Raw genomic sequence first — 23144 nt, forward strand, 5'->3', positions numbered from 1 at the left:
AGATCCTTATTAATTGCACTCCTGTACAATAGGGTTCAAAATGCAATGTCTCAACGTACTAACCAATTTCTCCGAGGCCTGAGTGTTATCAACACATCACTGGGTAATAAAATGCATGGCAGTTACTGTCATGAGTGCGGAAACTCGCAATGTCTGAAAAATTAAATACATTCAAAAATTAAATAAATTCAAGGTGATGAACTGCATTGACTTGTTTATTTTCAGTGTGATGTTTTTAAGCTAAGTTGCACAGCTAACACAAAAAAGTCAACTCTTACTGTAATGCACACAATGTGTTTCTTTGGCTGCCAACTCCCCCTACATGATCAGGAGTTGAGCAGCCAAACTTGGCAGGTAAGTAGATATTATGATATCACCATGTTGCCTAGTAACTACCTTGCAACAAAGGCCTGTTTTTAGCAGAGCCCTTGAGTAAGTCGGAGTCTGTCGGCAGGGGTTCAGAATTCGGGTCTTCACATGGGTCATGTAGCCTTCAGTGCTAGTGGTTAGCTGGCAATTAAAATGTGTGCTGGGGCTGGGACCCAGCGTTTTGAGCTTATTTTGTATTTCTAAAGACAGGTATGGTTTAGCGAACGTAATGTCCTTATGTAAGCGGGCTCCTCTATACACAAGAAGAATGAAATGAAAATCCCAAGACTACTAAATTCATGATTTTTTTTTTACTGATTTTTTTGAGTGTTTGCATTTTCAAATATGCTCCATACTCATTACATACACATTCAAAAGTACAGATTACTCAATGAAAAAGTAGGCATGCAAAAAAGTATTGATTACTCCGTCGTATTGAAGTATATTTTTGAAAATAACTTTATTTAAATGCACTTTGTAAGGACATTGTTTGCATTTACAGTTTGTAAATAATTATGCAGTTGTGTAGCAATAATAAAGAAAAGAGTTTATGCTGCATTTAAACTGAAAATACATTGTTTTTGACTTTTTTAAGAGGAAAGATGTGTTTTTCTGTTAGAAAAAGATGCAATTTTAGCTGGTTTGTCCAAAGAACTCCAAAGTATGATATGAGATTTGTGGAATATGAAAAATATTAGTTTTACTGGGCTGTAAATTTAACACGGATCCAAACACCTAAGACAAACTGGCCAACGATAGCATGTATTACAAGTGTTATCTGTTTTTTTCCGGCAAAGTCTAAGCCTGTTTATGTGTGTTTTTAGTGCAGCTCAAGCCTGACCTGAATATTGACCAAAGAGACTGCACACACATTCTGTGAACTGTCTTTTCAGAGAGTTGAAGAGCAGTGCCCTCCCATGCCTCATGCCTGTACCTGCTCTCAGGACAGTAAAGGACCTCCAGGACCATCTGGACCACCTGTAAGACGATATTTATACACATTTACTCTTTAATGTAGTTACTTAAACACTCATACTCTGCCTTTTATGAACAAATCACTCCGATGTGGCAATCCTTTAAAAGTTTCCTCTGCTCTCTGTGCTTTTTTATCCTTCTTTGTGTTGTTAGAAACTCAATTGAACTCTTTCTTTAGATCAGTTACTCATTCGCTTCATCTAGTCTCTCAAGACTCTCATCAACTAGAAAATTCTACAGAAGTAAAGAAAAAGTGTTTGGATGGTCATTAGTGGACACTGCTCGTAATGTCAAAGTCAATCCAACATTTTCAATGTGAACATACTTCGACTGAATTAATTTTAGTTACGGTCAGTGCTTTTCTCAAGACCAGTCTTAAAGTTATTGTCGATTTTACTCCACATAGAACTTCTATTCAGCAAGATGTTAATTTTGGGACTGAGACCTTAAATTTACCAGGGAAAGGTTAATTGATTTCTGCATAATCATACTTTTGCAATCAAATTTGTTACCTCCTGCTTCACAGTTCAGATACAGAAGCTTAGTCTAACTATAGTTTATGACAAAATCACAAAGACCAGAGCAAAAGACATCTAAATATGTAATATATCACAGTGTGAATAAACTCTAGATGGAACAGGGTGAATATATCCAGCAACACAAAAGGACATGATATCAAAGGGTAGATAAAAGTGCTTTTAGAGTCTACCCTGTGTTTTGTGACATATACACAATAACAAGTCTTTTTTCTTTTCATCAATTAATGCCTGAAGACACTTTTCCATTTCTTAGAGGCATTTTCTCTGGGGTGGCTGAATGTTAGAAAGAGTTGGGGTGTACATGCCAAACAGTTGTATTCCTCTCACGCAATCGCAGATTGTACCAGAATGAGGTCGGGAGATGAGAGCGACTAAATGAGCTAATTTGCAGCCCGAGACTTTTTGTCTAAATTCTTCTTTTTCTCTCTTCACCACTTTCATTTGCGCTATCGCTCCTTAAGTTCTCTCTCTTTGTCTTTGTCGGCACCTTTGGGTAGCAGAGCAGGAGAGGGGTGTAGATCCACACTGGTATAGTTTGAGAAAGTAATTATTGGGCGACTCCATTTATCACAGCCAAGTAAAATTCCCCCCTATGTTTTTTTCCTTGTCCAACGAGCCAGATCTGCTTTCTCATTGGTAGGGTTATATCCACAGGTCACAGCTCTCTCCCTCTGGATTTGTTAAACCTCCAGTTCTATAACAGAGGAAAGCTCTATGTTGTATAAAATATTCACATTTTATGGGGAAACTACCAAAGAATTGAAATTTCTCATGTAATATTTAGGATTACATATTGTTCTCTGTGTTTCTTTCATGTTTTCTATATACAGTCTCTTTTGCTTCTTCTGTTTTCCAGAGATTAATATAGCATAGAAAATACCTTAGCTTCTCACTTTTCATTGTTTTTCTCTGTTTTATTTATTTTACCTCCTCCTCCTGCTTGGGGCTCTTTCTCTCATTTTATTGTCGTTTTATGCCTCTCTGTAACTGTTTCTGTCGCTCTGTCTGTGTCTGTTACTCTCGCCCACATTGAATGGGCTTCTTAAATCACATTTTAACTGCAGGATATGGGAATAGATGAATGGCATGATGGCGAAATCATAGCTGCTTTTGTGCTAAAACTACACACTGTAGTCACTGGGATTTAGAGAAAGGATGAAAAATTATCACAACTCCCCTTGTTAAAAACGATATAACAGTCGGTTCACGTGTATGTGAAAACAGATTTACTCTTCTGTTGTTGCAGTGCTAACACTTTGTTCTCTCAAAAAAAAAGGGGGGGGGGGGTGTTAAGCTCAATCAAATAAAGCTGTAAAATAAACGTGTATCAGGTAGATGGATACCTGATACAGCGTCTAATACTACAGTCACATTGGGGGGGACACAGTAGTTGAAGATTACAGTTCAACTAAAATTAATGCAACTGTGTGAAATGAATTTGCAATCTAGTTGCATTTGAAATGGTTGCATTAAAGATGGGGAACAGGTCTGCAATCACTGGCACTCGGTTGCTTCTTACTAAAGCAAGCGAGCACCAAACGGGACTTTGGTACAAAGATGGCAATAAAAAGGTGGTAAGATGGCGTTTGTCAGCCATCAGTTTGCGATTAAATGGGATCAAGTAGGCAGTTACATTTAGTCTAAATTGGTGAACATCGTAAATCTGTTGCCATCTACATACACATACATTTACACTAAACATATTATTAACACTGTAACTACTTACATTCAGAGTCCAGCCACAGCCTCTTACACTTGAAATAGAAGTTCCGAAATTCCTCCTCAAATAGTGACGTAGTTGCTGCAGGATGGTGATTTCATTGCATTTCATTAAAGATGTATGCTGTGCATTCCACCCTGTAAAAAGAACAGTTCCTTAAAAAACTAAAATTACTGTGACATTCATCCTCAACAATGAGTGGATGTAAACTTCTGACCACAACTGTACTGGGGCTATAAACCAGAATACAGGCAGTGGGTAACCAGTCCAGTCGAATCTTCTCTTGCAATTAGACATCTTGCAGAGATGTTGCATATCCTGGCAGACTTACTTAGACTGATTTCAAGTGAGCCTGTAGATTGTAAATGGTAAAGTGCTTTACTGGGTCCTAAGGACCCCAAAGTACACAATCATCCACCCATTCACACACTGGTGATGGTAAGCTACAGTGTAGCCACAGCCGCCCTGGGGCGCACTGACAGAGGTGAGGCTGCCGGACACTGACCACCACCAGTAGGCAACGGGTGAAGTGTCTTGCCCAAGGACACAACGACCGAGACTGTCCAAGCTGGGGCTCGAACCGGCAACCTTCCGATTACAAGACGAACGCCCAACTCTTGAGCCACGATCGCCCCTGATTGTATCAGTCTGTGTTTATAAATTAGATGCTAATTATTTGCAAGACTTTGCTAATCTGTCTGAGAGTGACTGTAATAAGTCCAAGTTGGACCACAGTTGTTAGAAACAGGTTGACTACCATCAAATAACCATTGCAATTAGCTAGCGATTAAAAGTGGTCACCTAGAAGTTGAATATTTTGCACACTGGGATAATTGTAGAAAAATATTAAATGGGTAATTTCAGTAATGTCATGAAAACAAAAACAAGGAGCCAAATAAGAAACTGTAATAGCAGAAAGAAAGTTTTTGTAATAAGCAGAAAATGCACTTTTGTCTGCTGTATTTTTCCAGTGTGCAGACTACGGACGTAATCACTCACAACAACGCTGAGCCTTTCTTCCTCAGAGTAATTTTTATGTTTGCATTCACTGCCAGATGTACGTCTTTTCCTGCCTCACGCAGCAGCAGACCTCTTCACATTTCAGCATTTCAAATACTATTGATTGGCGGAGCTGAACTGCAATCTGTGCCGTCTGATTTGGCACAGACTCAACTTAACGCTGAACGTCAGTCAACAATCAATCTAAAATAAGGAAAGCAAGACATGCTCAACCTGCCATGTCTGTTTGTTCAAAATGAATAGTGCCCATGCTGTTTGAGATCCAAGCATTATTTAAAAAATGTAAATTTCCCTTCGGCATAAAATTGCTAAGTTGAACAATAATTGCTCCGTTTTTTCCACATTCATTAAAGTCTCGTGGAAAAATCCAAATGTAATTACATGTGCTGTTACTGTTGGAAGCTCATTTCAGTTTCTCTGCAGGTTTTTCCGTGCCTCCAGCAAGTGCTCTGATTGTTTAGAAGAATCCATTAAAACAACAGAAATACATTTTTGAACTGATGAACAGGCCCAGTCATTTTAAGTACTACTTTTCCCCTGATGTGATTTTACAAAGACACAGTCGTCATAGGCCCATTTCACCATTGATTCAAAGTATTTCAAAATAATTCTAGGGGTCATTGGTCATTGTCATCATTCCTGTCCTACCTGACAAAATGAATGTGCCAGTTCAAAGCTTCATGTTGGGATATTGGCTGTCATCTGTAGGTTTTTTTGTTAATAGAGTTGTGGCCCAGGAGCAAACCTTTGGCTGTCTAACAATGAGTATTCCTCCACATCGAAAACTAAAAACACACTGGAAAAAACCCTTTTGATTTGGTTAACTTGATCTGCTGTTACATTCGCCTTTATTAAACTTTGATTATGGTTTTGTTAACTAATTGAGCCTGTAAATTCTGTCACTTTACGTTTAAGTACATAATCCAAGACCAGCACACACATAAGGAATCCCTGCAGAGAGCACTGACTACATCTAAAAGAGACAATATATCCTACGTCTACCAATTAAAGCAAACTGATTGGTGTTGACTTCCAATTGATAGAAATTATCGAAAAGAAAATGACCTCTTGTTTTTACCACATCTGCATGTCTCTTCTCATATTCCTCCCACCCTTGTCTCGTCTGGTTAAATACTTCAGGAACTACCTAGTTGCCCCCAGCTTCCCAAGGCAGACCTAGTTAAGAAAACACAGGAAGGGGATATATCCCAAATGGGCCAATGATTAGCAGATGTGTGTTGCCTGTCCCTGGATAAACCTCGAGAAGGGTCAGCCCGAGGTTTATGGCTTTAGATTCTCGCTGTTAGTCACAGATGCAGCGTAATAAAGTGTAGAGCTCACAGGAGCAGTTTACAGCATTATGATCAGCGCTGGCTTCTCTCCATGAGCCTCACAATCCATTCATATGAAAGACACGTGGCGTTCTACGTTTAGCATATTTTTAAACATAAACCCCAGTTTCCATGTTTTAGTGGAAGTCTTGATACATTTACAGTCTTACAGCCCATGTTTTTTTCTTATTTCTGTTATTACCGTGTGTCTCTGGTGTTTGTTTCAGGGTGGTCCAGGCATACGAGGAGCCAGAGGAGACAGAGGCGAGCCAGGAGTGACGGTTTGTAAAATGCTCTTAAATTCTGGGACACTATTGTCCTGCTACAGTCTTGAACATTTACTGTATTTCACACGGTTAAGGCATGAAAAATGTTCCACAGTGGGAAAGCAGAATTGCTGCATGAGTTAAAAATAATGTTGAGACTGGATTTTGCCAGACGAAATTTTGGTGTGTTGTGGCAAGGAGCAGGTGGGAAATGGCTGCGAGTACGGCAGCCAGCATAAATGGGCATAATTTCTGTGATTTTTACAGAGGGATAAATTGAGCCTTGAACTTTGAAATATGTTTCTTGGATGACATCTGACCCCTTTAGTAGAGCCTTGTGATTTCACCTGTCACAGTTCAGTCAGACTGAAGTCTGCATGAACGAAATGAAGGTGGATCAGTTTGCAAAAGCCAGTGAGTTTGTCTCTCACAGTGTAATAAATTTAAATGGATGCCCGGATCATTTGTTTATTTTTGTGTGGTATTCTGCACGTGGTGGTCCACACCAGTGGGTCCAAGAACAAAGCAACCATCGCCTTCTGTTTAATGACACATTCAGTGATGAAAGTGTAAAATATCGGACTTTGAAAGAGTTTCAACAGCATTCAGGTTACATACCCGTAGTTTAAAGGAAGCTGATATTTGCAAGGGTATATCTCACTTGTCTAGTTTACCTCCACTCGCAGCCATCCTGACTGACTGTAATGTTTGGATCTGCTCTGGTTTTGGTATGGTCGTCTGTTCCAAACTTTTACTAAACATCCAGCTGCAGCAGTCGCTACAGATCCTGATCCTGGTGGAAATTTCTCTGAACAAAAACTCCCATGAGTGAAATTTAATCTTAGAAAAAAGTTCTGACGCTTTTTCTTCTTTGAAGGAGGCGACATTGGTGCTGCAGCTTGTGTTGAAAACCACACTACTGTCAGTCAGGGAAATAAGGTTGTATATCGCAACCATATGTCCCACTTTTTTACCTCAGCGACAGCACGTCAAGTGCGACACATGAAGTGTCCCACAAAAAAAACCCCCAAACAACATATAGTCAGTAATGACTGTATGTGATGTGTTTCATGGGTGCAATGGACTACCTAGTGCAAGTAGTCCATTGTGTTAGCTATGAAGAGAGATGTGGATTTCTGTACTGCAGGCACACACACACACACACACACACAGTAGAGGATATTAATATACAGTGCTGTGCAAAGGTCTCGATTCACCCCTTATTTCTTCAGATTTTGTTTCCAAGGAGCCAGACTGAAGTGCTATTTTTTCACAACACATTCTCACTCCCAAAGCATAACATTTTACGCTAGGTGACAAATCGTCAATATGTTACACTTCCGGGCACCCAACACATCCCTAGATTACGAGATCGGAAAAAATGAGGAAACATGAGAACCATTTGGAATGAATCCACACATGTACATTCATTTTACTTAAATCACTTTGGAAAACACTATTAAAGTTTAGACTTAGAGACTTAGAGAGCTGTTAAGTGCTGGTTAAGGTTAGGGATAAGGTTAGGGCTGGAGTACATGGCTGGAACATGTATTACAACAGGATCATTCTACTGGAGTTCATCCATAACCCGGCACGTAGCATACGCAGACGGTCACCTTTCGCGTTCCTTAGGAACGCCGTGGGACTTGACCAATCAAAATTATATTGGGCCTCGGTAGTGAGAGCGGGCTATTTTTTCAGAGGAATTTTTACAAACTCTAGTTTTGCCTTCTATACTGTATTTACATGTATGTTTGCATGTGTTTCAATAACTTATTGCACTTTTTCCCTGTTTTTCTGGCAAAATATAAAGAAATGATTGGTGGATGAAGACTTTCCCACAGTACCGTATTCCTGCTCGATCAGTCTTACACCATTCGTACATCTGTGTCATCAGTATGCTCCTCCCTGAACTCATCTTTATTCAGTGCTACTAATTCATTTTAGTGAATTACATATTACAGGATAACGGTGGATAAAACGCAAAATAAATTATTCTTTTTGCAAAATAAACCTTAAAGTGATTTACTTTGGTGCAATATTTTTATGAGAATAATATTAAGTTAAATATGAGATAAAAAACAACAACATTTCTCTCTGTTTGTTTTTATTTCCTTTCCACTCATGTATATCTGATCCATGCTTTATTTTGATCATGTGCATGGATAAGGCAGCCCTGACCCAACAACCTCTAAGGCTGAACTTTAAAATAATAAATACAGCTGGAGCAACGATTACTTTGGCTACTGCTGCCGCTCGGCCAACAAGCCACAAATACTGCAAATCAGTCGTGGTTTGTAGGAATTTCTCTTTTCTGTCTCCTGTTTGTGAACTCGGTTTGTAATCCACATACACCAATGAAATGAGCTGCAAAGACCTGACTTCAGATGGATGGCAACCATCTAAACCTGATGGACATCATGCTGAATTGGCACAAAAAATCTCTTAAACATTCTTTGGAGATTAAATTGATCAAAAATGTGTAGAACGATCTGAACAGAAGCAGCGATCGTGTCCGTTTTTACATTTAGTAAAGCTATAAAGCTCTCACGCTCTTTTTAGCCTTGTTTATGAAAATGAGCCTCTGAGCCCAGTTCAGGCCAGTTCCTTTATCTCTCCAACAGAGAGTCTCACATCAGGAGATGCTACCGACGGTTAAATTGATGTAAAAGGCTGTCGTGCCTTTAAATGACATTTTTTATTGCTGACTATGCAGTCGTGTTCTGCACTCTTAAATTTTGCCATTCCAGATTCTGGAGAGTGAGGAGGTCACAAAAACATTTTTATCCTCAGGGGGTCAGACTAAAGAACCACAGGGTTTATCTTTCTCACCAATCTGTGTTACTATATGTAACTTAAAGTTGCTACTTTGGTTCCACGTGGTGTTTTTCACAGGGACCTCAAGGGCCCGTAGGAGAAGTTGGCCCTTCTGGACCCCCAGGGCAACCTGGTCCTCAAGGACCCAACGGACTCTCCATTCAGGGGCCTCCGGTAAGACTTTACTGGTGTAAAGGTGGATTTTTCCACAATTGCTTTAGCGTTGAAACTCGCACAACTTCCTGTAATAACAAAAATAAAACTTTGGGATCAAGTAACATATCAAGTTTTGTCATTCTCAAGCAGCACTTTCACTGAATTATGATAACCGGTCACTGGACGTGTGCTTTTTGCAGTTTGTTCCCATCTTTCTTCAGCAAGTTCAGAAATGTGTGCAATTATGACTGCACTTGATATTAAGCTGTCTACCACCTGCCATTGTGAACTGACAAATGTTGACATATGCCTCAAATAGACTTCCAGACATTTCTCGGATCTTGCCCAAAGAAATGGCCCGGCATCTTATTAAGATAACTGATGTTGGCTTTTCCAGTCCGTGGCTATCACGAGGCCCACGAGTCCAGCCCAGCCGCAGTGACATTGTTTGTTTTACAGGGAGCTCTTGGGGAGAAAGGAGAGAGAGGAGAGATCGGCCCTTCCGGACCAATGGTAAGAACATTTCCCAAAAATGGTCAATGTTGTAAAACATAGCAGTAAAGTGTGTTTACTGATGCCCTACATTTACTGTCTGATTCCCTACATTACAAAGTACAACACGGAGAGGGAATTACTTTCCACCCTGCCTGAAATACAATGTTTTCCTCCTGTGTTTCTGTCTTACTTATAGGAGCTAAGTACTACTAAGTATACCCAGCTGTGTGTGTGTGTGTGTGTGTGTGTGTGTGTGTGTGTGTGTGTGTGTGTGTGTGTGTGTGTGTGTGTGTGTGTGTGTGTGTGTGTGTGTGTGCAGAATTGAAATGAATCCTACATCTAATAAAAGGTGCCCTGGACCTGTACGCTCACAGAAGTGAGACGTGTTACTCTATAAAAGCATATTTCTGTGTTTTCATTTGATTTTTTACAATTATTTTTCTTGTTTCCTTGATACTTTCGGCCGTTCTTACTAAGGCTGACATGGACTCGGTGTGTTATTTCTGATTAACTTTAGCAGATAACTTAGTTAGGGATAAATAAAATGTTTTACCAAAATGATTAGCTCACCAGTACATATCTAATGTGATAGATAAAATGCACTGGACTGAAAAAAATCCAAAATGACTTGCCTGTGTAGCCAATATTGGTGACATGTTTGCCAGGCCAGTGCTGACAGGGCAAATTATTGGTTTGTTTAGAACTACTGTGGCTTCATTTGATCAGTTGTAGACACAGTTGTTGTGTTGCTCCTGATCATTTCATAATTACACTATGTAAATGAGCGGGAGAGAAGGGAGGGGGGAGAGAAGTGTGATTAACTCTGATTCACTTGTTACAGTGGCCTTCTTCAGGGAGGTGGACACATTATAGCAGCTCTTGAAGGTGATGTTTTGAAACAAAGATAAATGTCCAAGTGTGAAGATCTCAGCAACATTTCCTCAGACTCAGCTTTAATTGTCATTGAAATATGTGACATGATACAAATGAAACAGTGCTTTACAGTAAGCCTCAGTATACGCAGCATTCTACTGAACAATAGGTAAAACAGCTGAAATAAATTTAATAAATACTCAAATAAATGTAAACCTAAGTACTGAAATAACTAAATATAAATAACAGATCTTATAAATTACTATATGGGACAGTGTGTGGCAGGGAACAGCAGCAACTCAAGGAGGTCAGTGCATGGGCCAGGGTAACGGCAAGGGCTGAACTTGCTGCTCTTGTGGGTGTTTCCGGTTTAATACCTGCCAAATGTGGTCCAAAGGAAAAAAGGTTAGCCTGGTCTGATGACATCATGTAGACGAGGCATGGCTTGAGGCTCTGGGCAATATTCTGCTGGAAAACTTTATCTGGATGTTACTTTTGCTTGTACCTAAACACATAACCCCCAGTTTCATTACAGAGGTACACCCTGACAGCTGTAGGGTGTCGACTTGGCCACCTTATTTCCCTGATCTCTGTCAGGCTGAGCATCTGTGGGATGGGCTGGAATAACATGTCAGATCCAAATTACAGGACTGGAAGGATCTGGTCTTAATGCTAGTGGTTGGTGGGTTTTAGTGTGTGGGGGTGTGTTTTAGCAGTCTACACATGCACATGGTCATGATGCAGTCTAATGGAATCAGTGAGATGTGAATAATCATCACAGGCGTCTCGATTATTCTGCACTGAACCAATCCAAAGTAATACTGAATTAATTTAATGGTGTTCTACTGGGAGCCCTGGACATCAGCAAAGACACAGTCATTGTTTCAGTAGCTGTGTACCAGGAGACACTTATTTTTCAAGGAAGAATATGTCACTTTTGTGCTTCTTTTAATGTATCTGTATTATAATAAATCTCTATTTAATCAGATTCAGGTTAGGTCATTGTGGAAGGTCATAGGCCCAAACCACTAATATACAATGTCTCCATCACTTCAGAGGACATTACTTTTACTGCCCCCCCAAAAAAACCTCACCCTACTACAACCTTGGATCAAGTTTGCACCATAAAATTTAATGCTATGGTATAAAGACTTTGGTATTTAGCCTCCAAAGGGAAATAAGTCTTAAGAATGTGACTATGTAAACAGATTTATTTCCCCAGCAAAGGTAATATACACGCACCACTCCTGAAAACAGAGCTAATCAGGCTAATTAAGTGAAAACAACTGTGAGGGTGAGTAATGGGTGTGTAAGCTGAGCTGGAGTCTGAATCTCTGCTGTTTTGCAGCTAGACTGGTTAAATATTAAATTTAATATTTACCTGTAGGAGTCTGCAGAGACTTTCACTGTTGTAGAAGTGCTTCTTGACAGACCGTTTTTCTAATTTTTTCAAGTTTGTTTTTCTGTTTTTAGCTGATAAATAAAATAATACCTGGTGATGTGCATGCATTTCAGTGAACGAAGGTTTGCTGAATTTACTTTGTTTGAAAGTGAAGAAAACGGAAGGCGTAAAAGTTCTGTCTCACTTCCTCACACTTGTTCGCACTGAGCTAAAGCAGCTCCTGACGCAGCACTATCCTCGCCGCTCTGTGCAGGCCCGCCTGTTGTAGAAATGGTTAGTTTTTAAACTTATGAACTGGAACAAGAACACAGATAACGCCTGCAGGCTTCTGACTGGGAGACTGAGAAAATCCATTGACATTTGAAGTGACCAAGTACGGAGCCCCCCAGGGGACATGGGAGAAAAAAAAATTACGGAGGGAAAAAAAAATTTGGGAGAAAAAAAAAATTAAGACGGACTTTTGCGAGATCTCGCAAAAGTATTGCGAGATCTCGCAAAACTCCAACAATGGCGGCAGCTACTTAGTTGTAATATTACTCTTTCTGGGTCACAAAATACACTTTTAAGATATTTTGAGGCGTGAATGTAGCTGTGTAAACGTCAGATACCTGCTCGGTTTACAAGACATCACATATTTGCAAAAGTGCTCCGACGTTTTTGGAGATCTGACGCCCACTAGCTCGAAGCTAACGGGAGGTCGAGACCTACTACAGCCGAGAGGAACACTGCTTTCCCGGCACATCGTGCCTCGACCTCCCGGTCGGCTTCGAGCTGGCGGCCACTAGCTCGAAGCTAACGGGAAGTCGAGACCTACTACAGCCGGGAGGAACACCGCTTTCCCGGCACATCGTGCCTCGACCTCCCGGTCGGCTTCGAGCTGGCGGCCACTAGCTCGAAGCTAACGGGAAGTCGAGACCTACTACAGCCGGGAGGAACACCGCTTTCCCGGCACATCGTGCCTCGACCTCCCGGTCGGTTTCGAGCTGGCGGCCTCCGAAGAATGCGGCTAAAACTTTTGCGAGCGCTCGCAATACTTTTGCGAGATCTCGCAAAAGTCCGTCTTAATTTTTTTTTTCTCCCTAATTTTTTTTTTTTCCTCCGTAATTTTTTTTTCTCCCATGTCCCCTGGGGGGCTCCGTAGCCAAGAACCCTTTCAGGCGTGTAGTATTTATCTGGATGCATCAGCTTTGGTTGAAGAAAAGAAAATGTGTTTCAACGCATTTGAGATGGAGTATTGATATAATATATGAGTGTCATTTATTAGCACATGGACTAACATCTAGAGGCCTTCTGTCTTGTGTCTTTGCAAACCATATCTCCAGACGTTTACGGGGATAAGCATCTATGAAGCGCCTTGAGGCGACTTTTGTTGTGATTTGGCGCTATATAAATAAAATTGAATTGAATTGAATTGAATAAGAACGTTTCAGAGAATAATTTGATAAAAGTTAAACTTAAATTCATTACAACAGCTGCACTCGAGCTGACAGTGCCAAGGTTTTGATTTTGAGAGATGGCTTCAGCACAGAGCAAAAAGAAAGGAGCAGTCTTATATTTTATTTTATTTTTTTACATCGCTGAGCACAATTTGTTACAGTCACTGTTCCCATCTCCCCCCTGATCGTGTCACACTCGTACATTGATCTGCAGAGCACACAGGCTCCATGTTTGGACGGTCGTTTTCTAATGGTTTCCTTCGACAGTTGAATCAGCCGATTTTGTTCGGTACTGTAAGAATGAAATAATAAATAATTAATAATTCTCAGTGGTCAAGTAAAGCCTGGGTAGTCAAGCTAATGGCACTCGACATCTTTGCACACAACAGGATATTTAACATAAGAACTCTTTTTAATTTTGCACTTATAATAAAGCTTGATTGAATGGGAGTGCTGGATTGTCTCCGACCCAGCGCTCTGAGTACATTTTGTATTTGTCTCATTTTAGATTTGTGATTAGTTCATGTGTCATTCCTATTTAGCTTTTAGTTGAGGTTAAAGGCAGTCATTATTTATTGTTTCCTTGGTTTCTGTATTTGGGTTCTTATATTGTTCATCACGTGTTAGGCCTGTTAAACTTGTGTTGTCATGTCTAGTTTCAGTGTTTCCGGTTTTATTTTGAAGGAGTTGAGTGTTCTTGGTTCACTGTATTTAGTTTCACTTCCCCTGTCCTGTCATTAGGCTCATGTCTTGCCTTTTGCCTTTTGTTTGCAGTTATTTTGCCAGCTCAATAAACGGCTCATTTTTGGTTATTCAAGTCACGTTTCACGTTTTGTTTCGTCTGCATTTGGGTCCACGTTTCACTCTACACGCAGCCAGCCCTGCTGATTGTGACAATTTTAATTCACCTGCATTTCAATGCCCAACAAATTGCAAATTTTCATTTTCTGAAAGAATTTGAAAATGTTTTCTATTTGTCCCCCCAAAAAATGTTTGTTTCTATTAGTTTCATTTTCAGAAGCGCAGCGAAACGTTAGCCACTCTCAGGAGGCGAGAACAACTAGTCTCCCAACGAGCTCACGGAGAGCTTCAGCAGTCCTCGATGCGGCACTATCTAGCGATCTCTGTGCCTGCATAGCCCTATTAATAAAAGCTGGCAGTGCTGCCCTGTGCTGCACTATGTTACTGAGTAATAATGTGTTTTGTCACAGCAAGGAATATGAATGGGTGTGTGTGTGGCTCAGTGGGGGAATAATGTAGCTTCCAGGGCCCTGTTGTAATATACGAGGGACCACAGAGAGTATCACAACTCTAAAGCATCAATTACCTCAGTCTCTCTCTCTCCCTCTCGCCCTCGCTCTGTTTCTTCCTGCAGTAAATACAATGTAACCTTGTCGTCAGCATCCCCTCCACCTCTGTTTCAATTTGACAATGAAAAATGCAGCTGCATTGAAGAGCGGCGACTGTGTGTTTGTGTGCGTAGCCGTCTCTCTCATCTCTCGCTTTCATTTTGTTTATCGCGCGCATGTGAGGTTTTGTTATCGACTAATAATTTTGGTTTTGTCTGAGAGAGGGATGCGGGTTGTTTTGGTATAGGCAATAATTTCAAATTGGTCTCATTCTTGATCTTGTGCGGATATATACGGTTGCCCCACATGACCCCCTCATCTCAGTCCTTTATCTGCCGGACACCATGGAAATTTACAGCTGTGCATTTCCGTGTGTGTGTAAATCCCGAGGCTAATGTATTGAATCAGAATCACTCGCACACTCCAATTATTAATTTCTTTGGCCTGCCTGTTCATTTTATTCTCAGGGTGTTGTGAATTATGCAGCATTTATCAAGAAACAAAAGAATATTTTAATATTTTATGATCAAACACTGAATATTTTATAGTTAGACTATAACTGAAACTTGAAGCTTTTTTTCTTAAAAGTGGTTAAAAAAAATCGGTACAGGTAGAGAAGTTCAGAAAATTGTTCCAAGTTTGACTTGACTGAAAGATTTCTTCAACTGATCTCCAAAAAAAGAAACCAAAAAAACTAAATGGGACAATGGAAAATATGAATAAGTATGCAATACCATTATATCCAAATTAATTAAACTCTATATTAAATGTAATAATACAAAAACAGCCTATTTAATGTTGAAACTGACATTTTATGTGTTTTCAGCACGTATGCTCAATTTGAATGTTATACAGGGAACTCCTTCAAAGGAAAGTCAAGACAAAAGCAAAATAATAATAAAAATAAATACTTGAAAAACTCTCTAGTTCTCTACAAAAAAAAACCCACATGGTGTATTAACTCAGAGCTAATTGGGTTAAATAGTGGCATTATTATAAGGGCGGAGGAGGGCGGTGCCCCATCAGTAAAACAGAGCAATCTAAATTTGCAGTTTGAGTATTTTATCTTGCACAGTATATGATATCTTTAAAAGATTAAATTAAAGCCAGTAATAAACAGCTGTGATCTTCATGGCCTCAGACAGTGTTGTATTATAAACACAGCACAGTTCTGTCCTGGAAATCACTGCATGTGGTCAGGAGGACATCCTAAAGCCTGTCCGAGAACAGAGTTAATCACTATCCACAAATGCAAGCTGAAACTCGATCATGCAGAGCAAAAAATGTATTGAAATAACATTTAGAAATGTTACTGTGCCTGAGCTAATTTCAGAGACTGAGGTAAAGTGGAAAACTGTCCTGTGGTTTCAAGTTTGAAAATGTTGAATTCTTCCTTGAAGTAAAGAATGTCTCATCCTCCGAGCTAAAGAGGATGTGGACCATCTAGACTGCAAATTTAATATAATAATATAGTTTTGAGGAAAGGTTTGGCTTATGAAAGCAGGAGATCGCAGGACACATGTACAGCTTATGACAGCGGGGCGTGATAGTAAAACAGTACAGCTGCTAAACTGGACGTGTCACGCACATATTTTGGCATATTTACCATAAAAGAAACTCAGAAGTGTCGAGCAGCTGAAATCATTTTACTATAAAGCGAGAAATAAATGAGAAATTAGTCTTATCGCTTTTTTGAAAGAAAAGGTGATGCAGCGCACTTTTTATTTAACATTTAATATGTAGTGTTTGTGGATGTAGTGTTTAAATTATTGAATTATTATTTTTATTTACATTTTACATAGAGCCACGATACTTTCATAACATTTTTTTTGCTATAATTATTTTTCTTTTGCAGTTCGCTTTACTAACTTCATCTTTAATGTCAACAATGGTTTCATCAGTCTTTGTGTTTTGTGCAGACGTGGAGGTTTGCCTCTCCGCTCCACGTGTTTCTTGAAGTTTGTCGATATCTGAGTGAAAGTTGCAGGGGAGGTATTATTGCAGATGTCATGGGAGAGTGCACATCAGGCAACATCTGAACGGCGGCACATCGTTAATCATATGAGGCCTGTCCTCCGCGACCCCGTCCTGTAATTTGTAGAACCTTTAACAGTGTTAACTGTCCTGTTTTATGAGCCCTCCACTAATACTGAAGTGCGGAGATAAATCACCTCAGCACGCAGTCCGTGGCTGCATTTTGGAATTGGCTGTGTGTGCATTGACCTGCGGAGAGGCGGATGAAGGGGAAATGGGGCAGGAGATGGAGCGGCGGGGTCGACTGCTGATATGAAGACTGTCTGTGCCCAGAGGGTTAAAAGCTGGTCCTTTTTATAAATCAGATTTATGTCCACTGCCGTCAAAGCATTGTTGAGCAAGATAGCAAATCCTCAGCTGTTCTGACCTTTAGTAGCACGTCTGTGCGTATTTTAATTATTATGAGACATTTATGGATAAAGACTTTCCTTGATATACTGTACGTGATTCGGCAGCTAAAACACTTTTTAAAAATTCACTGGGCTGCGATGGTGCAAAAAGAAGAAGAAGAAAGAAATTAAATGAATTCACAATTTTAAAGAAAATCTGATTTTGAAGGCTGATTTAAGTCCTTTGGTTTCCTGCTCATATCAGGTCAGCAACAACCAAGATGACTGCATGGAAATACTACAAATACATTTTCCTAATTATGATGAGATTCCTGCTGATGGACAATGATGCAACCTACACAAGCTGCCGATGATGTCACTGGCATTTATGAATCTGCGTTGTGCATTATGTGTTAATTACCGTTCGGTCATGTCATGTCTGATTTATGCATGGAGCAAGTGTCGTGTTCAGTCTCCAGGAAGTACTGGAGAATGTCTGTTGTTTAAAAAGATTTAATATGCTTCAGCAGTTGAAATTACAAGTTACAGCACTGGACCTCTCTGTGAAATCAGCCATCTGTCTTCACAGAAAGTATGACCCCGGATGGAGCCGTGCAGTTTTATACCCCAACAAAAACAAGTATTCTTCCGGAAGCGATGTGGTGGTCCGGCTGTTTCCCTACGAGTCTTCTCTCCGACCTCGTATCTGCTCCTTCCTGGAATAACAGAAACAGAAAAAGAAAACACCTCCCTGCGTAGCCTTGATTATAAATCTCTTACTGATTCTATTTATTATCTAAGTTCGGGATATTCTGTTCAGACTCCCTTGGCCCAGTAAATATCATCCTGAGTGTTAGCTAGTTATGATGTGTAAGCATGCTGCGAAAAAACCCTCTGGACTCTACGTCAATCACAATATTTCAATTCAGTCATAGCACTGAATGAAGCTTCCGACCTTCAAAACATGGAGCTCCAACTCTTTAATGATCCCATCACAATGTGCATATAAAAAACAGCTTAAATAATTTTAATCCTAACACCAGCTGATAGAAACAAATAAAAAGCTGGAACATCTTTCCCTCCTGGGCCCTTGCTCTTTGTTGTGATTAGTTTTTTTCAGGGACAGACATCTGTGTTCCTCAAGTTCTTCCATTTATTTGTCCGTTCCTTCACATCCATTCCCACAGTTTTAACAAAATCACTCCATGATTATGCCGACATTCGTGAGTTCTTACATTAATGCTGTTATTATTTCTTATATTGAAATAAGTTGTCACTGGTAAATTCAAAACCTGGTGTAAAAAAGTAGCTGGACATTGACAGTGCTGAAAAGCTGCGCGACATGCCGTGTGGTTAAGGTTTTAGGCAGGTTAGCATCAGTTTGGACCGTAGGGTTTCAGATTTGTTAGTGGTTGCTACGTAGCTATGGCGTAGTTTTCTCACTGAAGCATAAATCCTCAGTCAGTCTGTATTGCCACAGTAATTCAAACCCCTGTGTTTGTGTTTTTCTCAGGGAGTTCCCGGAGGTCCTGGCTCACCTGGTAGAGATGGTCCCCCAGGATCAAGGGTAAGATACTGACATGATGTTCAGCTTTGCTGGTTTGTGTTACGCTGCCTGATTTGTTGGTTGTTGGAAATGTAGAGTGTAGTGTACTGTCTATTGCATGCATTTGGTTAACTACAGTCTGAAATACAGTACATAGGTACATAGGGGTGGACGTTTTAATTTAATGGGGTGTAAAATACAATTCTGAAAGTGAACATCTAAATAAAAAAGGCACAATGGATGAGATCTGCAAAGATAAAACAGTAAAACAGCTGCATAATCACTCCGCTGTCATCACGAAAATATGCTCTAATACACTAAATAAGTTTTGAGGAAATATACATAGATTCATTAATATTCATGGCATTTCTTTGTAGTTTCTTTAATATGAAAATCAAAGTTTGCATTCAGTTAAATGAGTTAGATAAATAATACCATACAAAAGAAAGTGAAAACAGAGGCGTGTTTATTGAGAACGTTTTTTATGGTCCATTTCCAGCTTTGCACAGCGCCTTAATGTCCAGCTGCATTTCTCTGTTTAGTTTTATGTGTCTTCATAAAACCATGCATGTCTTCCCCCAGTTGTTCAGAGCTACATCACCCTGGTTTCATGTACAGCATTCACAGTATATGAGATCCAGCACTTTTAGGGCTCTGTGATACCAGCTGGTCTGTAGTTGATGCTGACAGCGGGATCAGGCCTTACAATGCTCAACTGGACTGTAAATACCAAAACAGAAACATAGCCAGAGGGTAATGTATCAGCAAGCAGAAAAAAGGAGGTTTATTCCAAATATGTAACATAGTCATAGAAGCCTGTTGTCCGTGTCTGGCTCCTGGAGAGGTGAAAGTCTTGCACTTCATCCATCTGCTGTCTCTTTTTTGGCCCACACATGTCCAAGCACTCATCCCCTCAGTGGTAGTTGTCAGAAGACGTCTTGCATAGTTTTCAGGCTTGTCATGTGGTTTCCTTGAGGATGCTTGCATGTTGGCCAGAGTTTCTTCTCACAGTGCCAGAGAGGTTTGGAGTTCATGAACTTTTAGAAGGAAAACAACCAACTTATATTATAATTTGGTTTAATTAAATCAGTCAGTGACATCTTTGTAAACTTAAACTTTTTTTTACTTGATCTTTTTGCCACCTGAATTTAAATACAGTATTGAGAAAGTTCAGATTTGATTATCAGAAATTTTCTACAGAGTCAAACTGAATTCACAGTGAAGTTTCCACAAATTGTACAACTCATGCTGACTTAAAGTTGTGTTACACTCAGTACTTACTTATGTAGCACATGACTAGGGATGGGTATCGTTTAGGTTTTATCCGATACCGGTGCCAAATCGGTACTTTTGAAACGGTGCCGGTGCTTAAACGGTGCTCGAACCGGTGCTTAAAGAATGGAGAACACAAACTTTGTCCAAAAACCTCTCATGTTCAGCTGTTTTTTTTTTGTAAAAAGATAACAATGTGTGCCTTTTCTGCAGCTATGGGGCATATATGGTATCACTCTTGGCTGGAAGCAGTGCTTAAACAATGGAAAAAACACAAACTTTGTCCAAAAACCTCTCATGTTTAACTGTTTTCCACTTTTTCTTTGGTCATTTTAGCCTTTTTAGCCAGGGTGAAGGGAGTATCTGCCATCAAACAAGAAGACAGCAGCATGTAGCTATGATGATGTTTGCTAGCTCACCTTACATGCATTAATGTAATAACGTGGTTAGCCTACTCAACGTAAATTACACATGAACAACATTAAGCTACTCACGCAGAGAAGAACGGCTGCTGCTGCATCATCATCCTCATCATTTCTGCTACACTGGCAGGGCTAGGGGCCAGGACTCTATTCTTCGGGTTTTTGGGGGATGTTGCTCCAGGTCCGATAACTGGCAACCCACCCGACGTGCACGGTGTGAGGTCTCGCAGCAAGCTATCAAATACGGGTTTGCATATTTTGCTGTGAAGTACAGCCAGACTTTTGACCGCTTCGCCTTGGGCATTTTTAATCTGTAGCTCTGCTCTAACAGAACGTACGTACCTGGCCCCGCCTACTATCCTCGGAAACGTAAAATGATTGACTAGAAGTGTATCACAGCTCAGGAAAAAAAGCACCGAAATAAAGCACCGAAATGTGCGCTGCTTTTCGGTCTGGTTACTACCGTTTATGTCACCGGACACCGGTACCCATCCCTACACATGACTTTTAAGATTTGTAATGTTGTCTCAAAGCAACATCACACTGTGTACTACTAGAAATGCCACTTTCACCAAAAACATTTATTAAGATCTGCAAGCATTTGTGCCTTTGGCCTTATGTTTTTGCTACACTTTCGCATGAATACAATAAATACTGTGGAAAAAATCTCGAGCCGTCCCTCATTCTTTATTTTTTGCTAGGAAAATGTGAAATGTATTGAAATGTGCAAATGTACATGGATATACAGTATTTAAGGCAAAAAAAGAGTTTGTATAAGTCTAACAAGCTTGACAAGCTTTACCTGAGCTGCACCTCATCTTTGGAACTTATTACCACTTCACCTTTGTCCACTACAATCTCTGACACAGTTCAAATCCCATCTTTTTCCATCAGAGTATCACTCACAAGCATCTTGTTTTATATGTTTTACAATCTTATTCTTCCTGGATTTGAAATCTCTTTTAATAATGTTCTTGTTAATTTTGTACTGAAAGGTGACCCTGAGTGGTTTGAAAAGCACAAACAAATACAGTTTATTATTATCGTGAATTTTAACATTTAACATGCTAACTAAGGCCTGTAGAGTCTGAAATGAAGCTCTTGGATTTTTTTTCTGCACACACTTACTGATGATCAGACATCCAAGTGCTTGATTTGCAGAACCTGACTGCTAGTTATGCTTTTCCCCACAGTTCATCAAATCCATTTTAAGACAATTATGTCTTTTGTTCACATGTTTTTGTTTCAGCAATGCCTACCAGTGTTAACATGAATTTTTATAGAGGTTTCCAGATGATGTACAGGGAGTGCAGAATTATTAGGCAAGTTGTATTTTTGAGGAATAATTTTATTATTGAACAACAACCATGTTCTCAATGAACCCAAAAAACTCATTAATATCAAAGCTGAATGTTTTTGGAAGTAGTTTTTAGTTTGTTTTTAGTTTTAGCTATTTTAGGGGGATATCTGTGTGTGCAGGTGACTATTACTGTGCAGAATTATTAGGCAACTTAACAAAAAAACAAATATATACCCATTTCAATTATTTATTTTTACCAGTGAAACCAATATAACATCTTCACATTCACAAATATACATCTCTGACATTCAAAAACAAAACAAAAACAAATCAGCGACCAATATAGCCACCTTTCTTTGCAAGGACACTCAAAAGCCTGCCATCCATGGATTCTGTCAGTGTTTTGATCTGTTCACCATCAACATTGCGTGCAGCAGCAACCACAGCCTCCCAGACACTGTTCAGAGAGGTGTACTGTTTTCCCTCCTTGTAAATCTCACATTTGATGATGGACCACAGGTTCTCAATGGGGTTCAGATCAGGTGAACAAGGAGGCCATGTCATTAGTTTTTCTTCTTTTATACCCTTTCTTGCCAGCCACGCTGTGGAGTACTTGGATGCGTGTGATGGAGCATTGTCCTGCATGAAAATCACGTTTTTCTTGAAGGATGCAGACTTCTTCCTGTACCACTGCTTGAAGAAGGTGTCTTCCAGAACTGGCAGTAGGACTGGGAGTTGAGCTTGACTCCATCCTCAACCCGAAAAGGCCCCACAAGCTCATCTTTGATGATACCAGCCCAAACCAGTACTCCACCTCCACCTTGCTGGCGTCTGAGTCGGACTGGAGCTCTCTGCCCTTTACCAATCCAGCCACGGGCCCATCCATCTGGCCCATCAAGACTCACTCTCATTTCATCAGTCCATAAAACCTTAGAAAAACCAGTCTTGAGATATTTCTTGGCCCAGTCTTGACGTTTCAGCTTGTGTGTCTTGTTCAGTGGTGGTCGTCTTTCAGCCTTTCTTACCTTGGCCATGTCTCTGAGTATTGCACACCTTGTGCTTTTGGGCACTCCAGTGATGTTGCAGCTCTGAAATATGGCCAAACTGGTGGCAAGTGGCATCTTGGCAGCTGCACGCTTGACTTTTCTCAGTTCATGGGCAGTTATTTTGCACCTTGGTTTTTCAGAATCAGAATCAGAATCAGAAACTTTATTGTCATTGTCATGAGAACAACGAAATTAAGAATGGTCCCCGATCATTGCATCATCCCTAGCAATATCAAAATATAAATAAAACAACAGGGTCGCTTCTTGCGACCCTGTTGACTATTTTGAATGAAACGCTTGATTGTTCGATGATCACGCTTCAGAAGCTTTGCAATTTTGAGACTGCTGCATCCCTCTGCAAGATATCTCACTATTTTTGACTTTTCTGAGCCTGTCAAGTCCTTCTTTTGACCCATTTTGCCAAAGGAAAGGACATTGCCTAATAAT

At 40.1% G+C, this 23144-nt stretch overlaps 1 protein-coding gene and 1 long non-coding RNA gene across 3 annotated transcripts in view; one reads left to right on the forward strand and one right to left on the reverse strand.

The window, feature by feature from the left end:
- col14a1a (collagen, type XIV, alpha 1a) overlaps positions 1–23144 on the forward strand; it is a 166260-nt gene that overhangs the window by 120383 nt on the left and 22733 nt on the right. For both annotated transcript variants that reach the window (XM_080307779.1, XM_080307778.1), the window contains exons 36-40: positions 1263–1349; positions 6182–6235; positions 9116–9211; positions 9653–9706; positions 18625–18678. In XM_080307779.1, coding sequence (XP_080163905.1) covers positions 1263–1349; positions 6182–6235; positions 9116–9211; positions 9653–9706; positions 18625–18678 — 345 coding nt within the window. The remainder of the gene's footprint in view (positions 1–1262; positions 1350–6181; positions 6236–9115; positions 9212–9652; positions 9707–18624; positions 18679–23144) is intronic.
- On the reverse strand, positions 666–12952 carry LOC145431746 (uncharacterized). Its single transcript, XR_013912030.1, has 3 exons — positions 11943–12952; positions 3610–3740; positions 666–1347 (listed from the first exon to the last, which is right to left on the reverse strand). It is a non-coding gene; the product is annotated as an uncharacterized LOC145431746 (long non-coding RNA).

The sequence above is a fragment of the Astatotilapia calliptera genome, chromosome 11 (assembly GCF_964374335.1).
Source record: "Astatotilapia calliptera chromosome 11, fAstCal68.1, whole genome shotgun sequence".
NCBI classification, from domain to species: domain Eukaryota; kingdom Metazoa; phylum Chordata; class Actinopteri; order Cichliformes; family Cichlidae; genus Astatotilapia; species Astatotilapia calliptera.